Source organism: Mytilus edulis, chromosome 1, assembly GCF_963676685.1.
Source record: "Mytilus edulis chromosome 1, xbMytEdul2.2, whole genome shotgun sequence".
NCBI lineage: Eukaryota > Metazoa > Mollusca > Bivalvia > Mytilida > Mytilidae > Mytilus > Mytilus edulis.
Genome location: NC_092344.1, coordinates 123,180,253 through 123,205,091, shown reverse-complemented (window position 1 = coordinate 123,205,091; position 24,839 = coordinate 123,180,253). Strand labels below are relative to the sequence as shown.

The window sequence follows — 24,839 nt, the reverse complement described above, 5'->3', positions numbered from 1 at the left end:
CCAAGATGTCAATTTTCTAGGTTATTAAAATAGTTGATTGTTATGTTCAATCGTCAATTTTTGTATAGATGATGACAATTCTTTGTATATATTTCTTTTGTAGAGATCCCAACAGTACAAGTAAGCTTTCCAAGCTACAATGTAAATTATTTTAGCTCGATCACTCTTATATGTACCGTTTTGTCGCAACCTGCTGCACTACAAGTTTACTGGCGGAAGACGTTGGCTGGAACAACAACAAGTATCGATGTTATTAATAGTGGAGGGAAATATTCTGGTTCCACGATTTCTACTCCATCACTGACTGTTATTAATGCTGCATCAAGCGACGAAGCGAACTACACCTGCTATGCTACAAACAGTGTTGGAACTGGACAGAGTATATCAATCACATTATACGTTATCGGCAGTAAGTGTTGATGATTGCTTTTGTTTACATACGTTTGTCCATAGAATTTAGATTTATTTTGTTAAGTTCATTTTTTTTATAATAAAGTAACTAGCTAGGGGGTATATCCACAATGTTTAGAAAAAAAAGAAAATGTAATTTTGTTAGATTTTCGTGTGTTTGTTTTTATATAGAATTCTATTTCAAGTTGTTTACTGGGCCACTAACTATACATCTTAAAAGATACATGATACTTGTCTCCTTGAATAACAATATATTTAATTTTGTCAATATAACTTAACTGTACACAATTATCACACAACTGTAATGCCTTACTGACTGTAAAACCTGGTTAGTCTTTGATGAATGCCTGTATTAAGTCAGGAATATGGCATTTGTTTTTGTCTTGTTCCGATGATTAAACGCGTTTGAATTTTTCAGTTTGTATGAACATCCCTATTTTGAATTTGTATTTGAGTTTGTATTTAGGTGATACAAAAACAAAGACTGTTATGTTATTCTAAAATTCAATGTTAATGTTCATATCATGATTTAAATCAAAAACTTAACGACACAAATAACGAACTACAAAATCAATTCAAATGGAGTAAATCCATTTAACTGACAAAACAAAACCTCGACTATATCAACCAACATACTGACCAGAAAACAGTTGTCAAATTCTGACATGGTACAGGCTTTTTACGAAGCAATTCTGGGTTAAACTATTGATATCCTTTTACTTAGTACACACGAAAGTACACGGATGCCCCACTCGAACTATCATTTACTATGTAAAATGGACCGTGAAATTGGGGTAAATATAATATAATTTGGCATTAACATTAGAAAGATCATATTATAAGGAACATGTGTACTAAGTTTTAAGTTGATTGAATTACCTTGACCAAAAACTTTAACCTGAAGCGGGACAGATGGACGATCAAACGGACGGACAGACGAAAGATGGAACGACAATACAGACAGACGAATGAACGGACTCTCAGACCAGAAAAAATAATGCCCTTCTTCTAATCAGGGTGGGGTAAAATGACAAAACAACAAACATTCAAAATTCAAAGGAACGTTTTTACCTACATTTATTTGACATTTCACAATTGCAAACTACAGAGGGTTTTCCTACATTTGTGTTATTCATTTCAATCATATCATTTTAATCTAACATGAAATTTGAACATAATATTGAACAGCAAGCTATAAAGCCCCCTCCCCCAAAAAACAATGACGTGTGTAAATTTTTTCACACTGGAAGTATGAATTGAACATTTGTTTGCATCAAGCAGCTTTAAGTTTTCGACATATTAGGAAAGGTAAACCGTGTTGATTGCATACACTTTGTTTTTTTTTGTCAATTCATTGTAAATCTCATTGAAACAAGTCAATTTACAGGCATCTGAAATACAAAAAAAAATTAATTTCAACTAGCATGAAGAAAAAACAAGTGTACACAAACGTATGTCTTTCATATAAGAAATGTAGTGCTATAAAACTACGACTAGTTAACACATAATTTTTGATGAATTTCAGATATACCAAGTGTTACCATACAACAATTGATATATAATATTAACTATGGAAGTACTGCTGTTCTTGTATGTGCCGTCATAGCAAATCCAACCCATATTACCGTCTTCTGGCGAAAGATAAAGGATGGGGTTACCACAGATATCAATGTAGTTAACAGTAACAACAAGTATAGTGGTTCCACAGTCAGTAGCCCTTCTCTACAGATAAACATCGTTGATCTAAACGACGAAGCATATTATGTTTGCTTTGCTTCCAATAGTGTTGGTTCTGGACAAAGTTCGCAAACGTTTCTAAATGTCATCGGAGGTAAATAACAATGCGTGAATGCAAGTATTATAAATTAATTGTGTCTTTTTGTTTTAGATCGTTATTCAGTTTTAAAATTCTACCATCAAATATGGAATCGAAAATTATTATTTCAACATTTAAATTGGAGACAATGTTTATATTTCTTAACAGTTTTAGTGTTTTTTTTATTCATGTTGAACACATATTTGAGAACATAAATATAATTTGCATTCATCTTTTTTTATAGCGTCATACTACTTTTATTTCGGCAGATATTCCTGTGGTTGTCATATCTTCCAACATTTATTCGGTATTACTCGGCGGTACAGTGACATTGCAATGCACGGTATCCTCTAACCCAGCTCATACATCAGTCACGTGGCAAAGGATCGTTAACGGTGTATTAACTACAGTAACAGTTGATGGATCCAGAATACTTGGTAGCAGTGTCAATACACCATCTCTCACCATCAGTAATGCTGTATCTGGCGACGAAGGAAACTATATCTGTACTGCTACCAATATTGTTGGAACCGGAATCAGTCCACAGACATTTGTAGACGTTACAGGAGGTTAGTTTATTTATTAACTGATTAAATGTTATTCTGGTATTTTGTTTAATTTCTATGACACTTATATATTTACATGAAATATATTTATTGATAAACTTATTATAATTAAATTGTTCATCATGCGATTGAGGTTTATTAAAATACACCTGTGACGTGCATATGTTGTTCACACTCTACATTATTTTTCAGGTGTTCAAATCTATTTTGTATTTTTCATCTTCATTTGTCTAGACCTTTTATCTCTGTATCTTTCAATTGGCCCTTTCTTAAAAAGTGTTTTACCGTGACAACAATTTGTAAGGTTGTAACGGGGTATTGCATAAAGATGAAAATTACTAATGCTGTTTTTGTTTAGGTGGGGTCGTAGAAATACAATGAACACCACATATCGCAGTATATGAAAAACAAACAGCTTTTATTTGACAGTTGTAATTCCATCGTATAAATCATCGTATTGTATTGACTAAAATGTCACAGATAGCATCCACACGCGTGAAAACAAATATATATTTTTAATGATAACAAATAATATACTTTCAGTTTTACCGTTTAAATATACGAGTCATTGAACAAATTTCAAAATGTTCTTTTTTGATTTTTGCAAGCAGAAATGAGTTTCTATTAAATAAATATATTAAAACGGAAAAGTGTTTCGGATGATTTTTGCAATAATATTGTGGTTTGAGCAGAATGTAAAATAGTTCAAGAAATTGAATAGGTCAAACTGGCGTATTCGGTATATAATTCAAATACGCGTTGTGATAATTTGTATATAGTACTAGTAAATACAATTTTAGAGGATAAGGATACTATCTAAATAACGCTTCTGTTAAATGTATGAACGTGGTTTGTGTTCAATTTTCGGCAGAAACGCGTAACATAATCAAATTTATCACTATTGGTGTTATATTTCCATTGGGAAATATCACAGTTATACCAGCAGTCATTGGAAGAGTTAATATTGTTTGATATGTTTAAATAAAATTAAAAAGTTGAAATTGAAATATTTTAGTCAGAGCCTATGTTGAGTACATGCAAAAGGGAATTTAGAAATGGTGTTAAAGATCATGATAATCATGCTGATTCTGTTCTTGTACTTTTCTGTTTTTTTTTCTATTTAATACTAAAGAGGCATGCAAAATTCTTTCGGTGTGCTTCGGTTGTTGTCTAAGACTGATAAAAAACGCAAAATATTTTCGTCTGTTGTAATGATAAAAAGTAAACAAAAAATGTTGGATTATGCATAAAGCAATGTTTCTTTGATTAATTTCACTTATCTAGTAGAAAAGTCTTGGATAAATAATCAAATTAGATCAATGTATCACATGCCTGAAAATTGATTCTAGAGGATAAGACACAATTATACATTCTATAAACACTAAACGAAAATTGTGCCTAAGCCATAAATAAATATTCATAAACCTATGTTTTATGTCCCTCCACAATAGTATTTAAGGCCACACATAGATATCCTTTCGAAATAATGTGTTTGTATATCACTAAAAGAAAGACGTGCATAACCAATAGAGGCAACAGTAGTATACCGCTGTTCAAAATTCATCAATTGATTGTGAAAAAAACAAATCCGGGTTACAAACTAAAACTGACGGAAACACATCAAATATAATAGGTTAACTACGACACAACATAAACACAACATTAAGATGTAAAACATACAGGAACGAACTATAATATTACAATGGTCATTTTTTCTGATTTAGTACAGGACATTTTAAGAAAAAAATGGTGGATTGTACCTGGTTTTGTTGCATGCAAAACCTTCCGCTTTTATGGCAATGACTTAAGATATAAGTCTTTTTGTTTAATAATTTTTTTTCGAATTATTTAAAACAACACGGGGTAGAATGGAAAGAAACCCCCATTGAAAAATGTAATAGAATTATTTATGATTGTAATCCATGAAGATTCATTTTTGAGTTTTTGAATAGTACTCCTAGTTGGCGAAATTACATTTAACATTCCTTTCCAAGGAGGTAATGGCGGTCGGCCTTACTGGCATCTGACACATCCTTTCCCTGGAATGGCCTGAATTTTTCACATATTTAAAACAAAAAGCTATAGGTTATTATGTTAAAAATAATAAACTTTCTAATTCGGTGTTAGTTTTACTTCTATCGCATGTTTTAATCCCTAATGACGATTTTCGTACTTGCGGAAATGTGTTGTTTTTAATTTCATCCTTCAATGAAAATTTTCCTTTCCAATAGACTAAGATATTTTTTTCAATATGTTTCAATATTTTACCCATAAAGATTCATAAAAACAGTCAGTATTTTTAAAATTTTTTTTAAAGGCATTCCTACAGTAACTGTTACTCAAAATCAGTACACTGCTAACTACGGACAAACTGTTACACTGGTGTGTACAGTGCAAGCTAACCCTACAGAAACCAGTGTTACATGGATACAATTAGTCAATGGAAATGCAACAAGCATAAATATGAACAATGTGCGGTATACAGGTTCTACCGTAGGTTCACCCTCATTAACCATCAGTGCCTTGGAGTTGTCTGATGAAGGATACTATCAATGCTCTGCACAGAATAGTGTGGGTACTGGTAGTAGTCAACAAATATTTCTAGATGTGATTGGAGGTAAGAAAATTAAAAATAATGATGTTAAATGTATGTCAACAGTTTGTATACATATTTTTGAAGAACATTTTTCGATACAATGTTTTTTTTATGACAAACGCGAGGATCTTAATTTCCTATAGTCAACCTTCCATTTCTGTGTAGCAACATTTTAACGGCACCAGCATATGGAGTATACGTGTCTCAATTGATGGAATACTGCTTTCTCAAAAGTTGCTAAAACAGGGTTATGAATCAATCAAACTCAAAAAATGTTACGGTCACCATCATGAGCTGATGGGCCATTATGACAAAAGTGTGTCAGAAATCACATCTGATATTATTCCTCAGTCATGGTAACCTTCCATCATTACCGACTTGAACAAATAAATAACACATCGGGTGCCGTATACGGTGCAGGAAATGCTTAACCCTTCCTGAGCACCTGATTTTACTCCCAGTTTTTAGTGAAGTTCGTGTTGTTTCTTATTTATCATTATGTAAAATATAAAACAGAAGGTGTGGTATGATTGCTTATGCGACAACTGTTCACAAGAGACCAAAATGACACAGCAATTAAAATAATCATAGGTAACCGTTCGACCTTCAACAATGAGCAAAGCACATATCACATAGTCAGCTTAAAAGGGCCCGAAAGGACAATGAAAATAAATTCAAACGAAAAAACTAACGGCCTTATTTATATATATATAAAAAGGAAAAACATACATGTAGCACATAAAAAAACGACAACCACTGAATTACAGCTCCTGACGTGGGACAGGCACATACATACATAATGTGGCGGTGTTCAACATGTTAGCGGGATCTCAAGCTTCAAGCGGTTTCATGTCTAAAACAAAGATAATGTATGAACTACATGTAGAACTGCTTATTCACTATTTCTAATTAGATGGCAAGCTTTACATAGCTCTGTATGTAGGCACATTGTGAAGGAACTAAACGGCCAAACATTTGGCATCATCACTAATTTAAACAGGAAATAACACATACGGAGATAAAGTTATAGATCATTGTCTTTTTGAATTATAATATGTGATCTAGGAGCAACAAATATAAGTCATAGTAACCTTCAAAAGCGAAGAGAAACTAACAACGCTATCGATATAGTTTCGTCTACATAAGACTGACTCATCAGTGACAAAGTTGAAGAGCAGTGAGGATCCGAAAAAATGTGCCAAATACGGCTACGGTAATCTGCCTGGATCCTTAGTTTTTCGAAAAAGTGTTATAACAGGAAATTTATAAAAAATATCACATTATTGATATTCATGTCAACACCGTAATTTTGACTACGTGGCTGGTCCACCAGCAGTGGCATTGACCCAGTGGTGTATATAGTTATCAAATGTACTATAATGGAAGACATGTTTGTAGCTATTTTCTTAACAGTCAACTGACTGTTGAGGGCGCCAATATAACTTTCAAATGAATGACTTCACCTTAACTACTTTAAACCCGTGGTTCAATACATTCCTCTTTCAAGAAAATCAAGATAAGAAGAACAAAATATAGCAGATTGTATCAACTGAGAGATATATAGGTATCCAATATACAAACATAAATGTGTTAAAAATATATAGATATTGAAAGTTCTATTTATCTCTTTATCCATTTGTCGTTTACATGTAATATTCAACCGGTCCTCAGCTTTTCAGTTTAACTACATGTGTTGTATCTAATAGTGTTAAAGTGTCTATAAAAGCAAACGATTTTAAATACAACTTGTTTTTTTTTCTTTCAGATGTCCCAACTGTACAAGTTTTGTCGAACGCGTATTCTGTGATTTTTGGGACCACTGTAGTCCTAGGTTGTCGAGTTATTTCCAATCCACCGGCCACTTACGTTTATTGGCAACATATTGTGAATGGTGTTCTAATAACTGTTGATATGAGTACAAACAACTTTAACAAGTACAGTGGATCTACAGTACAATCTCCATCTCTAACTATCATTAGTAATACAGAAGCGGATGAAGGGAATTACATGTGTTCTGCTACTAACGCAGTAGGGACAACTAACAGCACTCAGACATTTTTGGATGTTGTAGGCAGTACGTGATGTAATAACTATAGATGTTGAGAATATTGTTTTCTCTATCTAATTAAAAAAAAATGCATAACAACTACACAGTGCTATTCTTTTTTAAAATTCTAAAAATCTAAAAAAAAATAAAAATAAAACACTCAACATAAAACTAATAAAAATGAAAGCTAAATACAACCTATACACATGATAGACACAGTTATTGTGTCGAATACTACTTCTAATATTTAGTCAGTAGTTAAGTTTCAAGTTATGTTAAACACCTCATTCCTATGTAATTATACTTCAATATTTCAGTATGGTAAATAAACTTAAACAATTTTGAGCCCTTACAGCAACGATTAGTTGTATAAAAACGCTAGCCCCTCGTTCATAGATCATACATGTATTATTTGATTTGAAATTTAGTTTGTAAATTATTTAAAATCTATTGTGCTCTAGCCCTGATCATACTTTCATATATTCAAATAATGACATGCCATAAGGCTATAAGACTATCTTAAAAGCAAAACAAGTGCAATAAATGAATGATATGTACATAACAATATTTTGCAGACCTACCTGCAGTAAGCATAACTCAGAATGCATACAGTGTAAATGTTGGTAGTCAAATTACAATTCCTTGTATCGTGTCAGCTAATCCTACCGAGACAGATATCTACTGGACCGTGACAATCGGCACCAATGCAGAACAGATAATTTCCATGAAAAATGCGCAGAAATATCAGGGATCTTCTGTAAACTCACCATCACTTATTATTCTCAGTACGACTCAGAGTGACTCTGGTGTTTATAGATGTCATGCAACAAATAATGTTGGTACTGGAAACAGTAATCCGACCACACTTAATGTTGTGGGAAGTAAGTATAGGCCATTTTAAGTTAATGGTTGAAGATGGATGAAAATGGGAAGGAATCGTAGTTTTGGTACTTGAAACATATATTCCATAACGCTCGACCAACTTTTACAGTGTCCGTGAAAGTTACTAAGTGATAATTTAAACTTAATCGCATTAACTCTTGAATAAAAGTTACCATGAGAGCAGTAAAATTCTGTCAAGGAAATCATGACAAGAATGACAAGAACTTAAATATGGTATCAATTAGGAGATAAATATGCTTCATACAAAATGGACAATACACAATTGAAAAGCTGAAATCATGTCCTTGTTAGTTTAAAGTTCTGATAAATGATTGTTATATTGTTATGAATTTTTACGTCACATTATTTTTGTCAATCCATTGCAGAAACTATTCTAAAGGAAGATTCCCTTGATGTAAAAAATAAGAAAACTGTCCACCGCGTTATACAACTAAAAGTCATTTTGAACCTTCATTTATTATAATTAGTAGTTATGACACAATGTAAAGAGTTTTTCTTTTAACATTCTTATGTACATATTTATTAATGAATTTTCATTATCTCTGATGTAGTTATACCAATAGTGACTGTTGCACAAACTTATTACCGTGTTAATTATGGACAGTCAGTGCAGCTGGTATGTAGTGTAAGTTCCGAGCCAATCCACACACAGCTTTACTGGACTAGAATCCAGAACGGACTACCAGTGACCATTTCTATGACGAACACCACTAAATATAGCGGATCTACCGTCAGTAATCCATCTCTCACTATTAGTAATGTTGATCAAAATGATGAAACTTATTACATTTGTTATGCAACAAATACAGTGGGAACTGGACAGAGTCAGCAGACCTATGTAGATGTTATTGGAAGTATGTATTATGTATTTCTTATAAGTTTTCATTAAAGTATATACCGAAGCCTTTCATAGTTATTTTTGAAGCTTGACTACTAGAAATAAAAGAAAATTTAAACAAACCAAATCTATTTAAGTTTAAAAAGACAGAACATGTTCCCAAATAACTTTTTGTTGATTGCCTTACACTTACGACTGTGCAACTTGTATTTTACGGGAAATTATGAACACGTCTTGCAAAAGAGGGACGAAAGATACCAAAGGGACAGTCAAACTCATAAATCTTAAATAAACTGACAACGCCAATGCTAAAAATGAAAAAAGACAAATAGACAAACAATAGTACACATGACACAACATAGACAACTAAAGAATACACAACACGAACCCCACCAAAAACTAGGGGTGATCTCCGAAAGGGTAAACAGATCCTGCTCCATATGTGGCACCCGTCGTGTTGCTTATGTGATAACAAATCCGATAAATAGTCTAATTTGGGTAGGTCACATTAATGCATTGCAAAAGACATTTCTAGTGAATCTACTTTATCGTAATCTGTTTGTTGACTGTTACTGCATGTCAAATGTAGTCTATGGATACTAACTATTTTGATGTGTTTTATGTTGATAAATTATTATTTTTATGATTCTCCCACTTACAAACTGTTTTGTAGGTCCACCTGAAGTTTCAATTCAGTCCAATAGTTACAGCGTACTACTTGGACAGACAGTTACTCTTGTATGTACAATATCCGCTAACCCAAATGCCACAAGTGTACTGTGGTATAAAGTTTTAAATGGTGTACAAACCTTTCTCGCTATCAATGCCCTGAAATATAACACACCAACTGTCAGTAGTCCTAATTTAGTTATCAACAGTGCTGCTCAGAGTGATGGTGGCTACTATGTGTGTACAGCAACGAGCATTGTCGGAACTGGAACTTCATCTCAGACATACTTGACTGTCACAGGGAGTAAGTGTATACTGATATAAACCAAATAAACCGGCATTCTGAGCAAACGAGAACAGATGCGAGTCTGAAAGTATCAATGTTTAAAAATAATACTGTTTTAATACAAATTGCTGTTTCGTAAATTGAAACAATTAAGAAATTACACAATAAGCAGAATCATATTGCATTTTTGTGAGAGAGAGGAAAAAACACTCAATATGCACTACTTATTACAATTTTGATGATAAATGAATTGCTATTATATGGAAAAAAAAATATTGCCTGTGTTTGTTTAACAACATGATATTGCTTAATTTAAAATGATTTAAGTGAACAAAATATATTTTGCAGATTTGCCATCAGTTACTATAACTTTATCAAATTATAACACTAACATTGGTGCGACTGTGACTCTTGGTTGTACTGTAGTGGCCTCCCCTGCTGCCACTAATGTATACTGGGAACGTATTGTTAACAATATACAACAAAGTGTTAATACCACCTCATCAAACTCACGATATAGTGGATCTACAGTCTCTAATCCGTCACTGGTTATCACTAACGCTCAATCATCGGATGAAGGAAACTATATATGTTATGCTACAAACAGCATTGGAACTGGAAACAGTCAACAGAGTTATCTCAACGTTATTGGAAGTAAGTTTTGTACCGAACGAATCATGTTTTGCTTTGACAAATCATATTTTAATGTTAGAAAACTAAACTAGATTTTTCTGTCACATTAGATCAGCTTATTAATTCGATATTTTTAAATCCTATGAAATCATAAATTAAGAAATAACATTTTTAACAATATATAAACATGCCACAGTCAGTCTATTATTTGTGTAAACTACACTTACAAATAAATCACCAGTTCATGTTAATTTGTACTATTCTAATCCAAATTAGTACAACATTAACCTTCTCCTCCTTGATAATAGATTACTAGATGATTAAATATTTAACTTGTTACAGATATACCCGTAGTGACAATTCCAGAAAGTGTGTACTCTGTCAACATTGGAGGTAGCATTAATCTGGTGTGTACAATACAAGCAAACCCAGCTCATACCTCTGTCACGTGGCAGAAAATTATAAATGGAGTAACGACAACGGTTTTAATATCTGGGAGATTTTCCGGCGCTACAGTGAATAACCCAACTCTTACAATATCTAATGTAACTCTTGAAGATGAAGGATACTATGTATGTTTTGCAACGAATAGTGTTGGAAACGGTCAAAGTTCACAATGTTATTTAGATGTCCTTGGAAGTAAGTAGGTCAAAAAGAAAAGCAAACAGAAAACAGAAAACAGGAATCTTTAATTTGAAAAAAAATAAAATTACATAGTGAACTCATTATCACACTTATAGTTAAAAGATTGATCGTGTCCTATAAATTAAAAAAATATATAGTTCACCACATAAACACACTATTTACTTTTAAATTGACACACGTTAAAAAAGTTATAGTTTATGGTGACTTAAGTAAATATATATCTGTAAAATCAAAGGTTGAAGCACAATTGAATTGTCCCTGTCCAATATTAAGTGACAATAAGATCAAATAACTGCTCCAAACTCAATTTAATTGTTCTATTCCTAATGTGTCTGTAAAATAAACATAATCATACAATTCGTATATGATTTGTATATTAGTGAATACATTGATGTGATTGGGCGAGAGAACTTCCGGTAGTTGTTCTTGACGTTGTTTTTTATTTGATTTACGACGTTGACTGTAACTAATGTAAACAAGACGGCGGCGACGTTACCAAAATTTATTTTCCCTCCGAATTAATCGTTAAATTAAATAATGAACACTAAACATGTCATTTGAATGATAAAAGGAGTTTTTGTATATAGATATAGGACGATGTGGTGAGAGTGCCAATGAGACAACTTTCCATCAAAATAACGATTTATAAAAGTAAACCATTATAATTCAATGTACGGCCTTCAACACAGAGCCTTGGCTTACTACAAACAACAAGCTATAAAGCCCCCCCCAACATTACTAGTGTAAAACCGTTCAAACGGAAACACCAACGGTGTAGTTATTTTTTTATCAGATCATAATGAATTTCATCGAGTAAATAGTTTTGCGTTTACCTTCGGACTTTTTGAATTGAGTGAATTGGTCGAGTTTATACATCAATAAATTCCTTTAAAAAGGCGTTTAATCCTATAATAAACCAACTATTTCGTAGGTATTCCAATAGTAATTATAGGCTCCGACTACTACCCAGTGAACTATGGAAATAACGCAACCATTGAATGCAATGTCGTTGCTACACCAACAGAATCCAGTATATCGTGGCAGAAAATACAGAATAGTATACCTTCACCAGTAGTTATAACAGGGCGATACCAGGGTGGTACCGTGTCTTCCCCTAATTTGATTATCACTGATGTGGACAGTACGGACGAGGCATTCTACATATGTTATGCTGTGAATAGTGTTGGAACTGGACAAAGTTCTCAGACATACCTCGACGTATTAGGAAGTATGTATAACATATTATAACATATTATAAATATAAAAAAATATCATAACGATGAATATTAATATAGTTAACATTTGCTTGGTGTGTTTGAGTTTTACTTTGTCTTGTGATTTTAAAGACATCCGGTTTTGTATTTTCCTAGGAGTTCTGTGGTTTTTTTCTTTAAAATTTTTACGATAAATCATTAACCATTTCCACTTCATTCAGATTGAAAGAAGTTTTTTTTTTCTCATTTCCAATAAAATTGCAGGATTTGTGGTGCATAAAAAATAATAATATACATTATCTTAATTTTTTACAGCTGTTCCTGTCGTACAGGTATTATCCAACTATTATTCAGTGGAGATTGGTCTGACTGTTACGCTCCAGTGCACTGTGACAGCTAATCCATCGCATACAAACGTAACATGGAATAAAATAATAAACGGACTGCAAACTAATATAGGATCAAACAGTAGATTTTCAGGAGGCAGTACTAATACACCTTCTTTGACCATTTCCAACGCTGTTGACTCAGATGATGGGTATTACATATGTACCGCAGTAAATGCAGTGGGCGAAGGTCAAAGTTCACAAACATATTTAGACGTTATCGGAGGTTTGTTTAATTTTTTTCTTTCTTTCATCTTATGAATTTTATATAAAGCAACATATTTCGATCAAATTATAGCTCTACACATTTTTTTAACAAATTGCCGAGTTTTCCAGTATATGTCATTAGAAGGTATATTTGAGTTTGTATCATTTAAACATATTCTATTATTATCATATATAACTGTATGCGACTGTTATACAAGTTGGAGTTTTAACTAGCTATAAAACAAGGTTAAGTCCTCAAATTTCTCATAAAAAATGCCTGTACCAAGTCGGCAATATGACAGTTGTTATCCATTCCCTTTGGTGTATTTGAGCTTTTGATATCTCAATTGAATAACGGACTTTCCTTTTTGAATTTTCCTCGGATTACGATATCTTTGTTCAATATCAGCCCCACTTATTAACAGGTGCGATACTGACGATATCTTTGTTCAATATCAGCCCCACTTATTAACAGGTGCGATAATGACGATATCTTTGTTCAATATCAGCCCCACTTATTAACAGGTGCAATAATGCTCTCTCCAAAATAATATTAAAAAATATATATATTTATGAAGTATTTATAGAAAAAAATCACAAATAACCAAAGAAACAAACAAAGACAATAACAATCAAAACCAAGGAGTAAACAATGACAAAACAAAAGGACATTAACATCAACAGTTATAAATAATAATTAAGAAACAACACGAGCTCCAACTAAAAAGCCGTCATACGTCATAATACCTTTTCACCGACATACTCAACTATATAAATTATATATATGTTAATGATTATGTACTACATGAATTTGTGGAATCGTTAGTAGAAGTGAAATGTCTTTTGGACGTTGTATGATTGTAAAATATATGAATTATGTCATTTTTGCATGACAAGACATGAACCAAGTTTGAGTAGTTATTAAATTGATTTAATTCATTAAAAGATGTGTACAAAGATTGTATTTCCACAAGAATGTACGGAGAAAATATTAACTACATATAAACTACAGCAAATATCATTCATGGGGCAAAATCAAAACAACTTTTCAGACACTTAACTCACTACAGACGCACGAAAATCTCCCAAAAACATTTAATGTTGAAAAAAGACCGATATCATTGATTAAAAAGATATGATCATCAGGTAAAAAAAGAAAAGGACATTTGGCTAAAAATTATGGATCATGATTGATGACGCCACATAGCAGAATAGCAAGAACACATAGTTTTGCAGCTCATGAAAAAGGGGATTACCGCCGACATATTATTTATACAAATCATTTGAGAAACAGATTCCATACACTATCTTATTAAAACGATATAACGACACTCATGACAGTTCATCATGTAATGTTTAGAATGCTTGACAAGCCTCCAGTTTTACTTTTGAACATTGTACTGATTCCGATGGAGATATATCGAATTACATCCAATGCAGTGATAGAATCTATATTAATCTACATTCTTTTTACGATTGTTAGGTATATTGACGGTTATTGTACCACAGTCATCCTATAGTGTGAACTATGGACAGTCAGTGCAGTTGGTATGTACTGTAACCGGAACTCCTGCAGCACAAAATGTAAAATGGCAAAAGGTCATCAATGGCGTTCAGATAAATATCAATTCTACCACTAACACGGCCAAATATTCTGGATCTACAATAGGAACCCCGTCTCTGACAATTCTAAATGCTGACAGTAATGACATAGGATCGTACACATGTTGCGCTACAAACTCTGTTGGAACTGGACAGAGTCAACCAACTCAGCTGTCTGTAGTTGGCAGTAAGTTTGTCTTAAACTAACATTGATGCGCATAATTCGTCTTAATGGTTTTGCTATTTAACGAATTTAATTCTGATGATATTGATTTCATATCATTGATGAAAATGAAAAACAAAGAATAAAAAAACAACAGTGTACAATACACTTCATCACAACTTTAACTCATTAACAAAAAAACCCAAACACAACAATAAATATATATAGAATAATAGGTAGTGTAGTTTCGTTTTTGATACTGCCTTTATTATGTGGAATATCTAGACGAGCACGTTAGGGCGAGTTAAGATATTCCACATGATATAGTCAGTATGAATAACAAAACTACCTATAATTCTGTTTATCGGTAATTATGACGTCACACAATGTATTGCCTAATATTTTCAGTGATACAGTCAGTATGTTGATACTCGAAAATATTAGGCAGTAAGACCAAAGGGAAAATATACTAATTAGAACTCATTTAGATTTCTGAACTAGTTGTTTGACAATACAAGGAAAAAGAATATGGGATATCCATGGCTGACCTTAAACCACAGAAAGCAAAGAAATTGCGCTTTTAATGATATGCATATATGATATTGAATACTGCGTGTATATTAAATCTTTTGTAGATGTACCCTCAGTAACAGTCGGACAAGGCTATACTTGTATTATCGGAAACACAATTACCATGACATGTACTATATTTTCCACCCCGTCAGCTACCAGTGTTCAATGGAATAGAAACACAAATACTGTACCTGTTGCAATAAACGTAGCCAGCAACCCAACTAAATATTCAGGTGCGACTGTCAGTACGCCATCTTTGACAATTTCTAACTGTCTTGAGAGTGATGAAGGGTACTATACTTGTCAAGCAACAAACGCCGTCGGAACAGATGTTAGTACACAGACCTTTTTAAATGTTCAAGGCAGTAAGTGTATGAATAACTTATCTTATCTTTTACGATACAAATGAGTTAATGAATATTTCACCTATTAATAATACTGTACAAAAGCTGAAGATTGTAATGTTATTGGTTTGCTATTTGTTTTATTACTTATATCAAGAAGTAAAAAGATCAAAGCATTTTCTATACAGATATACGATGTATTTCAATTATATTTTAGATAGTTTTGATTCATCATTATTCGCTGGATACCAATGTTTGTTGATATCGTGTGTACAGGTGAACCACGTTATTATTGATCAATGATTACATAGGCTTGTATGCGAAATCATATAATTGAATACCTACACACGTAAGACACGAAAATAAATGAATCCAGAGTACATGCTTTTGACGTTTGACTATCCGTTGGACTTTTTAAACCTTTCGACTGTCATGACTGTTCTTCTGTCTTTTATATTCATCTGTACCTGAGTTCATGAAATCTTACTCGAAAGGGGACCTAAAAAAACAGAAACCAAATATTTGCTGCTGATTCAATAGAGTTGACTATTCCTTTAGTAATTTTCAGCAAGAACAATATTCTGACATCCGCTGATGTTTGGTTGTTGAGAATAGAGCGTCAAATTGAGACATAATTAAACTCATCATAGATACCAGGACTAAATTTGTACATACGGACGCGCGTTTCGTCTACAAAAGACTCATTAGAGACCTGAGTCTAACAAAAATGTCTATTGATTTTTATTTTAGAATATAGTTTGATTTCACAGACAATACAGTATGTAGTATAAACTTTGAAAGTTATTACATCTATCATTTTTTATTTTTATAGATTGAATAATAAATCACTTATTTATCTGTTTATCCTTAAAGCAATACCTGTGGTTACCATTGTCCAGTCACAGTATAATGTATATGTTGGTTCATCTGTTACCATGGTTTGTATTGTCTCAGCAAATCCTGTTCATACATTGGTTTATTGGCAAAAAGATGTAAACGGAGTAGGTACAGATATCAACCTATCTCAGACTAGTAAATACTCAGGATCTACTATCACATCACCATCATTGACTATAATCAGTGCTGTCATTGCTGACCAAGGATATTACACATGTAGGGCATTGAATAGTGTCGGCACAGGTTCAAGTTCACTGATATTCCTAGGTGTATCAGGAAGTAAGTAAATATTATCCGTTTATCCGTAACGGGGGGTGTAGAGGTGGTCTTAAAATCAACACTAAAAAGAAAATATTGAGAAAATTGGTTTAACACATCTTAACAATTTTTTATCAATTAGACATTCATACTAAGCTAGGCGATCTTGTGATTTATAAGCATCAAAACTCTATGTAAATACCATTATGATATCCTCACATTTTAAACAAACTTCTCTCCTCGTTATGTCACTTATCTTTTTTCAATCGTCAAGCCGCACATTACTTGTTTAGCCCATATATCTTTTTTTTAGTAAATAAAGAGTTTTATTTATACCAATGCCTACATATTTTCAAATAATGGAATTGGATGCTGAATGATGTATGAAATATTTTTATACGTTTTCAAGACAAAACATCAACCCAAACATGACTGTACATATAAGGGTTTACAGCATGCTTTTTTATTTATTTTTTTCTTAACCTAGTTTTTTTTTTAAATTGATAAGGAAGAAAATATTTTTGGTTTTTATTGTTTTAAATCCCTTATATATATGATTTATTTTCATTTTTGACTAAACAAATATAAATCAGTAAATTATTAAAGGGAACCTTCGCATAGTATCAATTCTCTGCGTGTGGCCATTTTGACAACTTCTCGGTTTAGAAACCAATCGATATCTATAAACCACAAAGGACCAAAACCAGCAGTAATCTAACGTAGTCGTAATTGCGTGTCGATAGCGTACGGTTGTTTAAGCTGAATAACTAACATTTGGAAATGTGATTAGTTTTTTACAAAAATATGGTCTGTCGTTTTAAACTCTTTTTCTTTAACTAAGTTTTTGAAAAAGAGAGAAGTAGGTTCAGTAAGACCTCTTTTCGGCCCCAACATATAGTAGTTTCACAAAATTGTTAAAATGTAAACTTTTAGCGAATTCATTGGAATGTAAAATACTTCTGCTACATATATATGAACTTTTTATGAACCTTTCCCAAGATTTTACCCATAACAGAGATGCAAATTGATGATATGAACGGCAATCTGTTATCTGTCTGAAGACTTTCTTATGGCGAAAGTGATGCACCAATTAAGAAACACATACATTTAAAACTTCTATCATCTATTGTTTTGTGATAATGTGTCTTCAATTAAGAATGAGTCAACTATCTCAAAGCTCCATACTAAATGTTAAATTTATGAACACATGTACAAGATCACAAGAAAAATCATAATTCAAACTTTTACTTAAACTTTTAAAGTCCATAGGTATAGAACCAGATCAACATTTTCCACCTTGGGCATCTATACCTTCTGTAATAACGAGATCCATTTCTTGTGTTAAAGGCCAAGGAGCAGTAATCAGACAATGCCAGTGATTTTCAAATCATTGTGCATAAAACTGAAGTCAGTGAACATATCATTATTTTTCATTATTAAAACGGTAATTCATGTATCAACATCAAATAAGTTTTTTCAAGACAAATATGGATTAGTTTTTTACCAAAATGTTCACCTTTATTCAAAGAGTTCAGTAACTTTTCATAAGATGATTTTTTTTTCAATTATCAGTCATAGTTTAGCGAGCTAGAGTTGTATGTATAATGTGTGATATAGTCTATTTGCTGAAACTTGGACTTAACTTGAACTGGTTGTCAGCCTGTAAAGAGGTTATTGTAGGTACGACTCGAAAAATACATCAATGAAACAATTTATGCAAATAAAGTGAATCAATCCTAATATAATTAACAGGTGTTCATACGATACGTTATAGAATTATTATCCTTTTGATCCTGCTATGACTTTCTTTATGTTTTAGGTGTTCCTGTAGTAACGGTACTATCAATCAGTTACTCTGTCAACGTCGGTAACTCCATTACATTACAGTGTACTGTAAATGCTAATCCAATAGCGACAAGTGTCACATGGAAGCATTACATCAATAATGTAGCAACGAATATTAACATGTCCAGTGGTCGTTACGGCGGCAGCTCAGTGGGCTCACCGTCATTGGTCATAAGTGATACTGTTATTTCAGACGAGGGGTTCTATATTTGTACAGCTACTAATAGTGTTGGATCTGGACAAAGTCAACAAACATTTTTGAATGTAATTGGAAGTAAGTGAAGGCATATATAATGGACTTTTTTTTGTGTAACTCAACGAATATAAGTTTAGTAGCTATTTTGAATAAAATAGGCAAAAGTTTAAAGTTTAGATTTGTGTTATGAAATCACACCTTCATTTCTTTTAGGTATTCCGACTGTCACTGTTCCAATATCTATATACACAGTAAACATAGGATCATCAGTTACACTACAATGTATCTATACAGCAAACCCAGCAGCTATTAGTGTTATATGGGAAAAAACTGTAGACAATGTGGTCACAATAATATTAATAGCCATAAATAAATATGAGGGTTCTACCACGCAGTCACCATCTTTGATAATAAATAACGCTGACGAGTCCGATCAGGCCAATTATGTTTGCCGAGTAACCAACAATATAGGAACTGGAATCAGCTCTCCTATATTCCTTGATGTCTTGGGCAGTAAGTGTATATTGAATATGAAATTACATCAAAATCACATACATGTACACGCACAAAGAGAAACATACATATTGTTTCATTCTTAACGTTCTATTTTGAATATAACATATATTTTATACCTCAAATTTCACTGCTCATCTTGCGTATTTTGAGCTAATTAAATATTTTGGGTTGAAAGCCAGCTGAAACAAGCCACCGTGTGTGTGATTTTCTAGCTGTATTGAAGACCCATTGGTTGCATTCGGCATTTTATACTCGTCTGTCGAATTGTTGTCTCTTCGAAACATTGCATATTTCCATTCGGAATTTTTATTCAAACGCAAAATACTAGTAAAATCTACGAACTTCATGAAATAAGACAATCAAAATATAATTAACTATTTCTGTATCACACCTACTGCGACCATATTTTATGCTTCTGTATCGTTTCTACTTCAACATTAAAATATGTTACTTGGGTAACCATATTTAAACATAGACAGTCTCTACATGATTTCCCCTTAAACATAAAAAATACAAAACAAAAGCTATTTACGTAACTAGCGGTTCAATTTTCACTGTTGAACAATAAGTTCTGAATAAACACATCAACATTTTACCAAAAACATTATCGTTATTTTATATTTTTATCAGACATACCCGTTGTTATAACCCCGACAACATCTTATACAGTAAATATTGGTGGTTCTGTAACCATGGTATGTACTGTGACAGCTAACCCACAACACACCACCGTTTACTGGCAATATATATCTGGTGGTTTATCTACAAATGTGAACATTGGAGGAAGGTTTAGTGGATCATCAATCAATTTACCATCCCTTACAATATCTAATGCACAGTTATCAGACCAAGGAACATATGTGTGCTATGCTACCAATAGTGTAGGAACAGGACAGAGTACAAATGTTGTACTATCTGTTACAGGCGGTAAGTAAACACACATCCAAGTTATAAAAAAAGCAGACCTATGCCATGTGTACCAACGACAAAGTTAACTTGCCTGTCTGCCTAAAATATGTCAAGTTAACTTGGAAAGCCGTCAACAATTGTTCTCTAAGGAAACTTTTGTACAGGTGAAGGCTGTGCCCATCTGTATACATGATAGTAATATTGTCTTTACCTGCATTGCAATGGTATACAGCAATTCCGAGCTGGCAAAAACCGTAGCCATCTTTCATACACAATTCATACTCATTTGTTCATGGTGATACACATATTTGCCATATGACTTGGTTTGACATAGACGATAGATGACATCATACTTCGCTTTCAGTTAGAGGATGTTTTCGTGTCCTAAAAGATTATGTGATAATCTGTTGTTTCCAATTTGGCAATTCAGAAAAAACTTCTGAATAGATTGTGTGCATATCGAGATATGTGAAACTATCTACACTGGTTAACGATTTTATGCCCCTTTATGAGCATTATGTTTTCTGATCTGTGCGTCCGTTCGTTCGTTCGTCCGTTCGTCCGTCCGTTCGTCCGTTCGTCCGTCCGTCTGTCCTGTTTCAGGTTAAAGTTTTCGGTGGAGGTAATTTTTGATGAAGCTGAAGTCTAATCAACTTGAAACGTAGTACACATGTTCCTTATGATATGATCTTTCGAATTGTAATGCCAAGTTAAGAGATTTTTTCAAATTTTCATGGTCCATTGAACATATAAACTGATAGTGCTCATGTGGCATCCATGTACTATGGACACTTTTTTGTTTGTACATGTAGATATGTACTGTAAGCCAGATTTTTGATAAAAAAATGGGATAAAATTAAATTTGCTTGTTAACCTGTTTTGTTTACCCTGTAAAAAGATGCTTTTTCAATTGTTTTATTCAAAACCATTATACATTTTCGTTTTTCCGGCAAGTTCTCAATATAACGAAAAATTGCCTTGAAAATAATGCATTATATATAAGCCGGTAATGAATTACTTTATAAATGGAAAATAGTACCAAGTAGTGTGTGCTTGCCTTGTAAGCAACGTGATTATTATAAACACTTCCTTTTTTCCCTGTTCATATAATGTTCAGAAGTGGCACAAAGTTGACCAGCTATTAACATTATTAAAAGTTGATAAGCATATATTCAGTCTTGAAAGTTTAGTAACTGGCTTTAAAATTGAAGATGAAGCTCATTTTAATATGAACTATCTATTAACTATAAAAAAATCAATCTATAAAGCATATTACATGTCTGACAAGAACGACAAGGTCATTGATATTTTTGAAATATTCCAATATGAAATCAGGGACATAATAAATCAAATACAGTTAAGTTAAGAAACGTATCGTATTCCGGTATGAAATTGTACTCTGTAGAACTGCTATGATGTATGTAATTAATACAACTAGCTTTATAGATATACTTATTGAATATTTCCCCCTAAATACTCAATAACTAATTTAAGGGATACTTAATTGAAGCTGTAGATTTAGTAAAAGAAAAGAGGGACAAAAGATACCAAAGGGACAGTCAAACTCATAAATCTAAAACAAACTGACAACGCCATGGCTAAAAATGAAAAAGACAAACAGAAAAACAATAGAACACATGACACAACATAGAAAACTAAAGAATAAACAACACGAACCCCACCAAAAACTAGAGGTGATCTCAGGTGCTCCGGAAGGGTAAACTGTTAACAGCAAAAATGCAATAAAACTTTGATTAATTTAAAAAAACAAAAATGCCCTCTCTTAACAGCTAGATATTGTAACTGCTATGGCGTATATACTAGACCAACGTCAATTCATTGCCAGTCGATAGAGATCGTTAGTTTAAGGACTACATGTCAATTGAGACATAATCTATCTCAGAAAAATTATTTCCGTAAAGATTGTTATATAAGGGAGTAACATTTGTAACAAAAATACTTTTGATTTACCACAATAAAATTCTGAATTTTTATTTAATGAATACATATAGCGAAATATTTATCAATTGTGTTTATACTTGTCAAAGTATTTTTCACACAAAGGAAAACTATCAACATTTTAATATACAGACAAAATGATCACGTAGACATTGAATTCCGTCATTTGGATTCGATTGATGAGTTAATGTGTGAAAAGGCTTAACAATCAAATTGTATACCAATTTGAAACAACAATCATGAATAGAAATTTAAAACGAAGAGGTAGTGATAAAGTTTTGATGAAAAAACGATCAATATTATTCATTAAAATCATTTGAATATACTGAAATATTTTATAAGCAATAATACATGAACCGTATCAAACGAAATATAATCTACGTGTTTTAAAATAAGTATCATGACCTTGGCATGCTACCCACAACAAGCTATATAGGGCTTAAACATTAATAGTGTAAAACTCTTTGACTTTAGCTTGTATATTTTTGATTAATACGAAGACATAACATTATTTAATTTATATTCTATCAGGTGTTCCTAGTGTGAGTCTTACACGGACATCTTTTAATGGTAACTATGGAGGCACAATTACACTTGGTTGTACTGTATCCGCAAATCCTGCTGTTACCTCTGTTTACTGGCAGAAAGTTACGGGAAGTACAACTTCCCCTATAGACATATCTAACACTAAATATTCTGGTTCATCGATTGGTACACCATCACTAACAATATCCAATCTCAATTTTAATGATGAGGGGAATTACATATGTCTAGCCGCTAATTCTGTCGGAACTGGTCAGAGTTTACAAGGACCGTTAACTGTTAATGGAGGTGAGTATGTATTCAAATACAAAATCCTTATCTCGATTCAGTTTAGGGATGTAATCACTACAGAAAACTGTTTAAAACTTACTAAACAACACTTGAGTGACTGCGTGTCACCTTATTGTCTCAAATAATACAGAAAACCTAATAATGTATGATCAGCCATAAAAAGGGACCAATATGAAGCTATGAAAAAATCCAATCAAGTATACTTATGGTGCTTTAAATTCATATAATAACTATATATCAATTTAACCATTTCCAACTGAAATTTGACTTGAGTTCATTCTACAAAGTTTTTTATGTAATTTATTTTTATTTAATCTAAAAAAAAACCCACCAAGTATTGTGATACATAATTATATAGATAATTCATAATACATGTATTGATATTAAATTTGTCAATGACAGTCTAAAATTAAAAAGTTTGTTATTAACTGGTTTATAACTATTTTGATATGAGCGTCACTGATGAGTCTTATGTAGACGAAAAGCGCGTCTGGCGTACTAAATTATAATCCTGGTACCTTTGATAAGTATTGTTATGCTAATTGTTCTAAATTTTCTACTAGATCATACACATCCTTTATCACTCTTGATTAGAATACCTGAATATGCTGATAAGGTTAAGGATGGCATCAGTCTTCTCCTCTAGCCACATGCATCACTGCCTATACAATGATGTTGAACATGATATCATTAACAAATAACATGTTGGACAGAATCTCATATAAAATGTCAACCTAGGTCAAGTACTTCATAGAATGTTGTTGCTTATATTTCCCCCCTGTTAAATGTAAATAAATCAGTTTTTTACATATCCAATTGTCTGTATTATTTGACCTTTTATAACATTTTTTGATTCGAGCTTCACTTATGAGTCTTTTGTAGACGAAACGCGCGTCTGGTTTATATATTCGTTTAAAATTCTGGTATCTTTGATGAGTTTATTTGTACCCAGTTAATACCTGTTTTATATTTTAATATACAATTGGAGGCTCTATATTTTCTTAATTTACTTTATTTAAGCCCTCCCTGTTGTAACAGTACGCCAATCAACTTACTCAACAAACTACGGGAATACCATCATCCTGGCTTGTGTAGTTTCCGCAAACCCTGAACACACTGCTGTTTTTTGGACACGACAGATTAACAATGAAAACACATTTACTCGAATCACTGCTTCCTCCGCTAAATATTCCGGTTCAACAACACAATCACCGTCACTGATTATTACTGAAGTTGATTTCTCGGATGAAGGCAATTATATATGTCAAGCAACTAATGCTGTTGGTACAGGTCAAAGCTCACAGACGTTCTTGAATGTTATCGGAAGTAAGTGTATTACAATGCTTAGCCATCAAACAATTGTATAAAATCAAACAGGGTTAAGTTCAAGTGCAAGATTGAATTAGCAATATGACTTGTGCATCAAAATGACTGCATCTTCGTTTGATTTTTTTCTACTACACTATACTAGAAATATAACTTTAAACTAAAACATCTATTTTCTATTTTAATATACAGTATTACTG

The 24,839-nt window shown here is 32.5% G+C and overlaps 1 protein-coding gene across 1 annotated transcript in view; it reads left to right on the top strand.

Annotated features, from left to right (window-relative positions):
- The window catches only part of LOC139505541 (hemicentin-1-like), a 58,709-nt gene that overhangs the window by 5,189 nt on the left and 28,681 nt on the right, over positions 1-24,839 (top strand). Inside the window, exons 6-25 of the mRNA XM_071295099.1 lie at positions 104-409; positions 1,937-2,242; positions 2,497-2,796; positions 5,111-5,410; positions 7,155-7,463; positions 8,012-8,317; positions 8,891-9,193; positions 9,851-10,150; positions 10,481-10,786; positions 11,108-11,404; positions 12,342-12,638; positions 12,940-13,236; positions 14,701-15,006; positions 15,618-15,920; positions 16,773-17,075; positions 18,874-19,173; positions 19,309-19,608; positions 20,242-20,538; positions 23,011-23,310; positions 24,334-24,639. Of these exons, the coding sequence (XP_071151200.1) occupies positions 104-409; positions 1,937-2,242; positions 2,497-2,796; positions 5,111-5,410; positions 7,155-7,463; positions 8,012-8,317; positions 8,891-9,193; positions 9,851-10,150; positions 10,481-10,786; positions 11,108-11,404; positions 12,342-12,638; positions 12,940-13,236; positions 14,701-15,006; positions 15,618-15,920; positions 16,773-17,075; positions 18,874-19,173; positions 19,309-19,608; positions 20,242-20,538; positions 23,011-23,310; positions 24,334-24,639 (6,042 nt within the window). The remainder of the gene's footprint in view (positions 1-103; positions 410-1,936; positions 2,243-2,496; positions 2,797-5,110; positions 5,411-7,154; positions 7,464-8,011; positions 8,318-8,890; positions 9,194-9,850; positions 10,151-10,480; positions 10,787-11,107; positions 11,405-12,341; positions 12,639-12,939; positions 13,237-14,700; positions 15,007-15,617; positions 15,921-16,772; positions 17,076-18,873; positions 19,174-19,308; positions 19,609-20,241; positions 20,539-23,010; positions 23,311-24,333; positions 24,640-24,839) is intronic.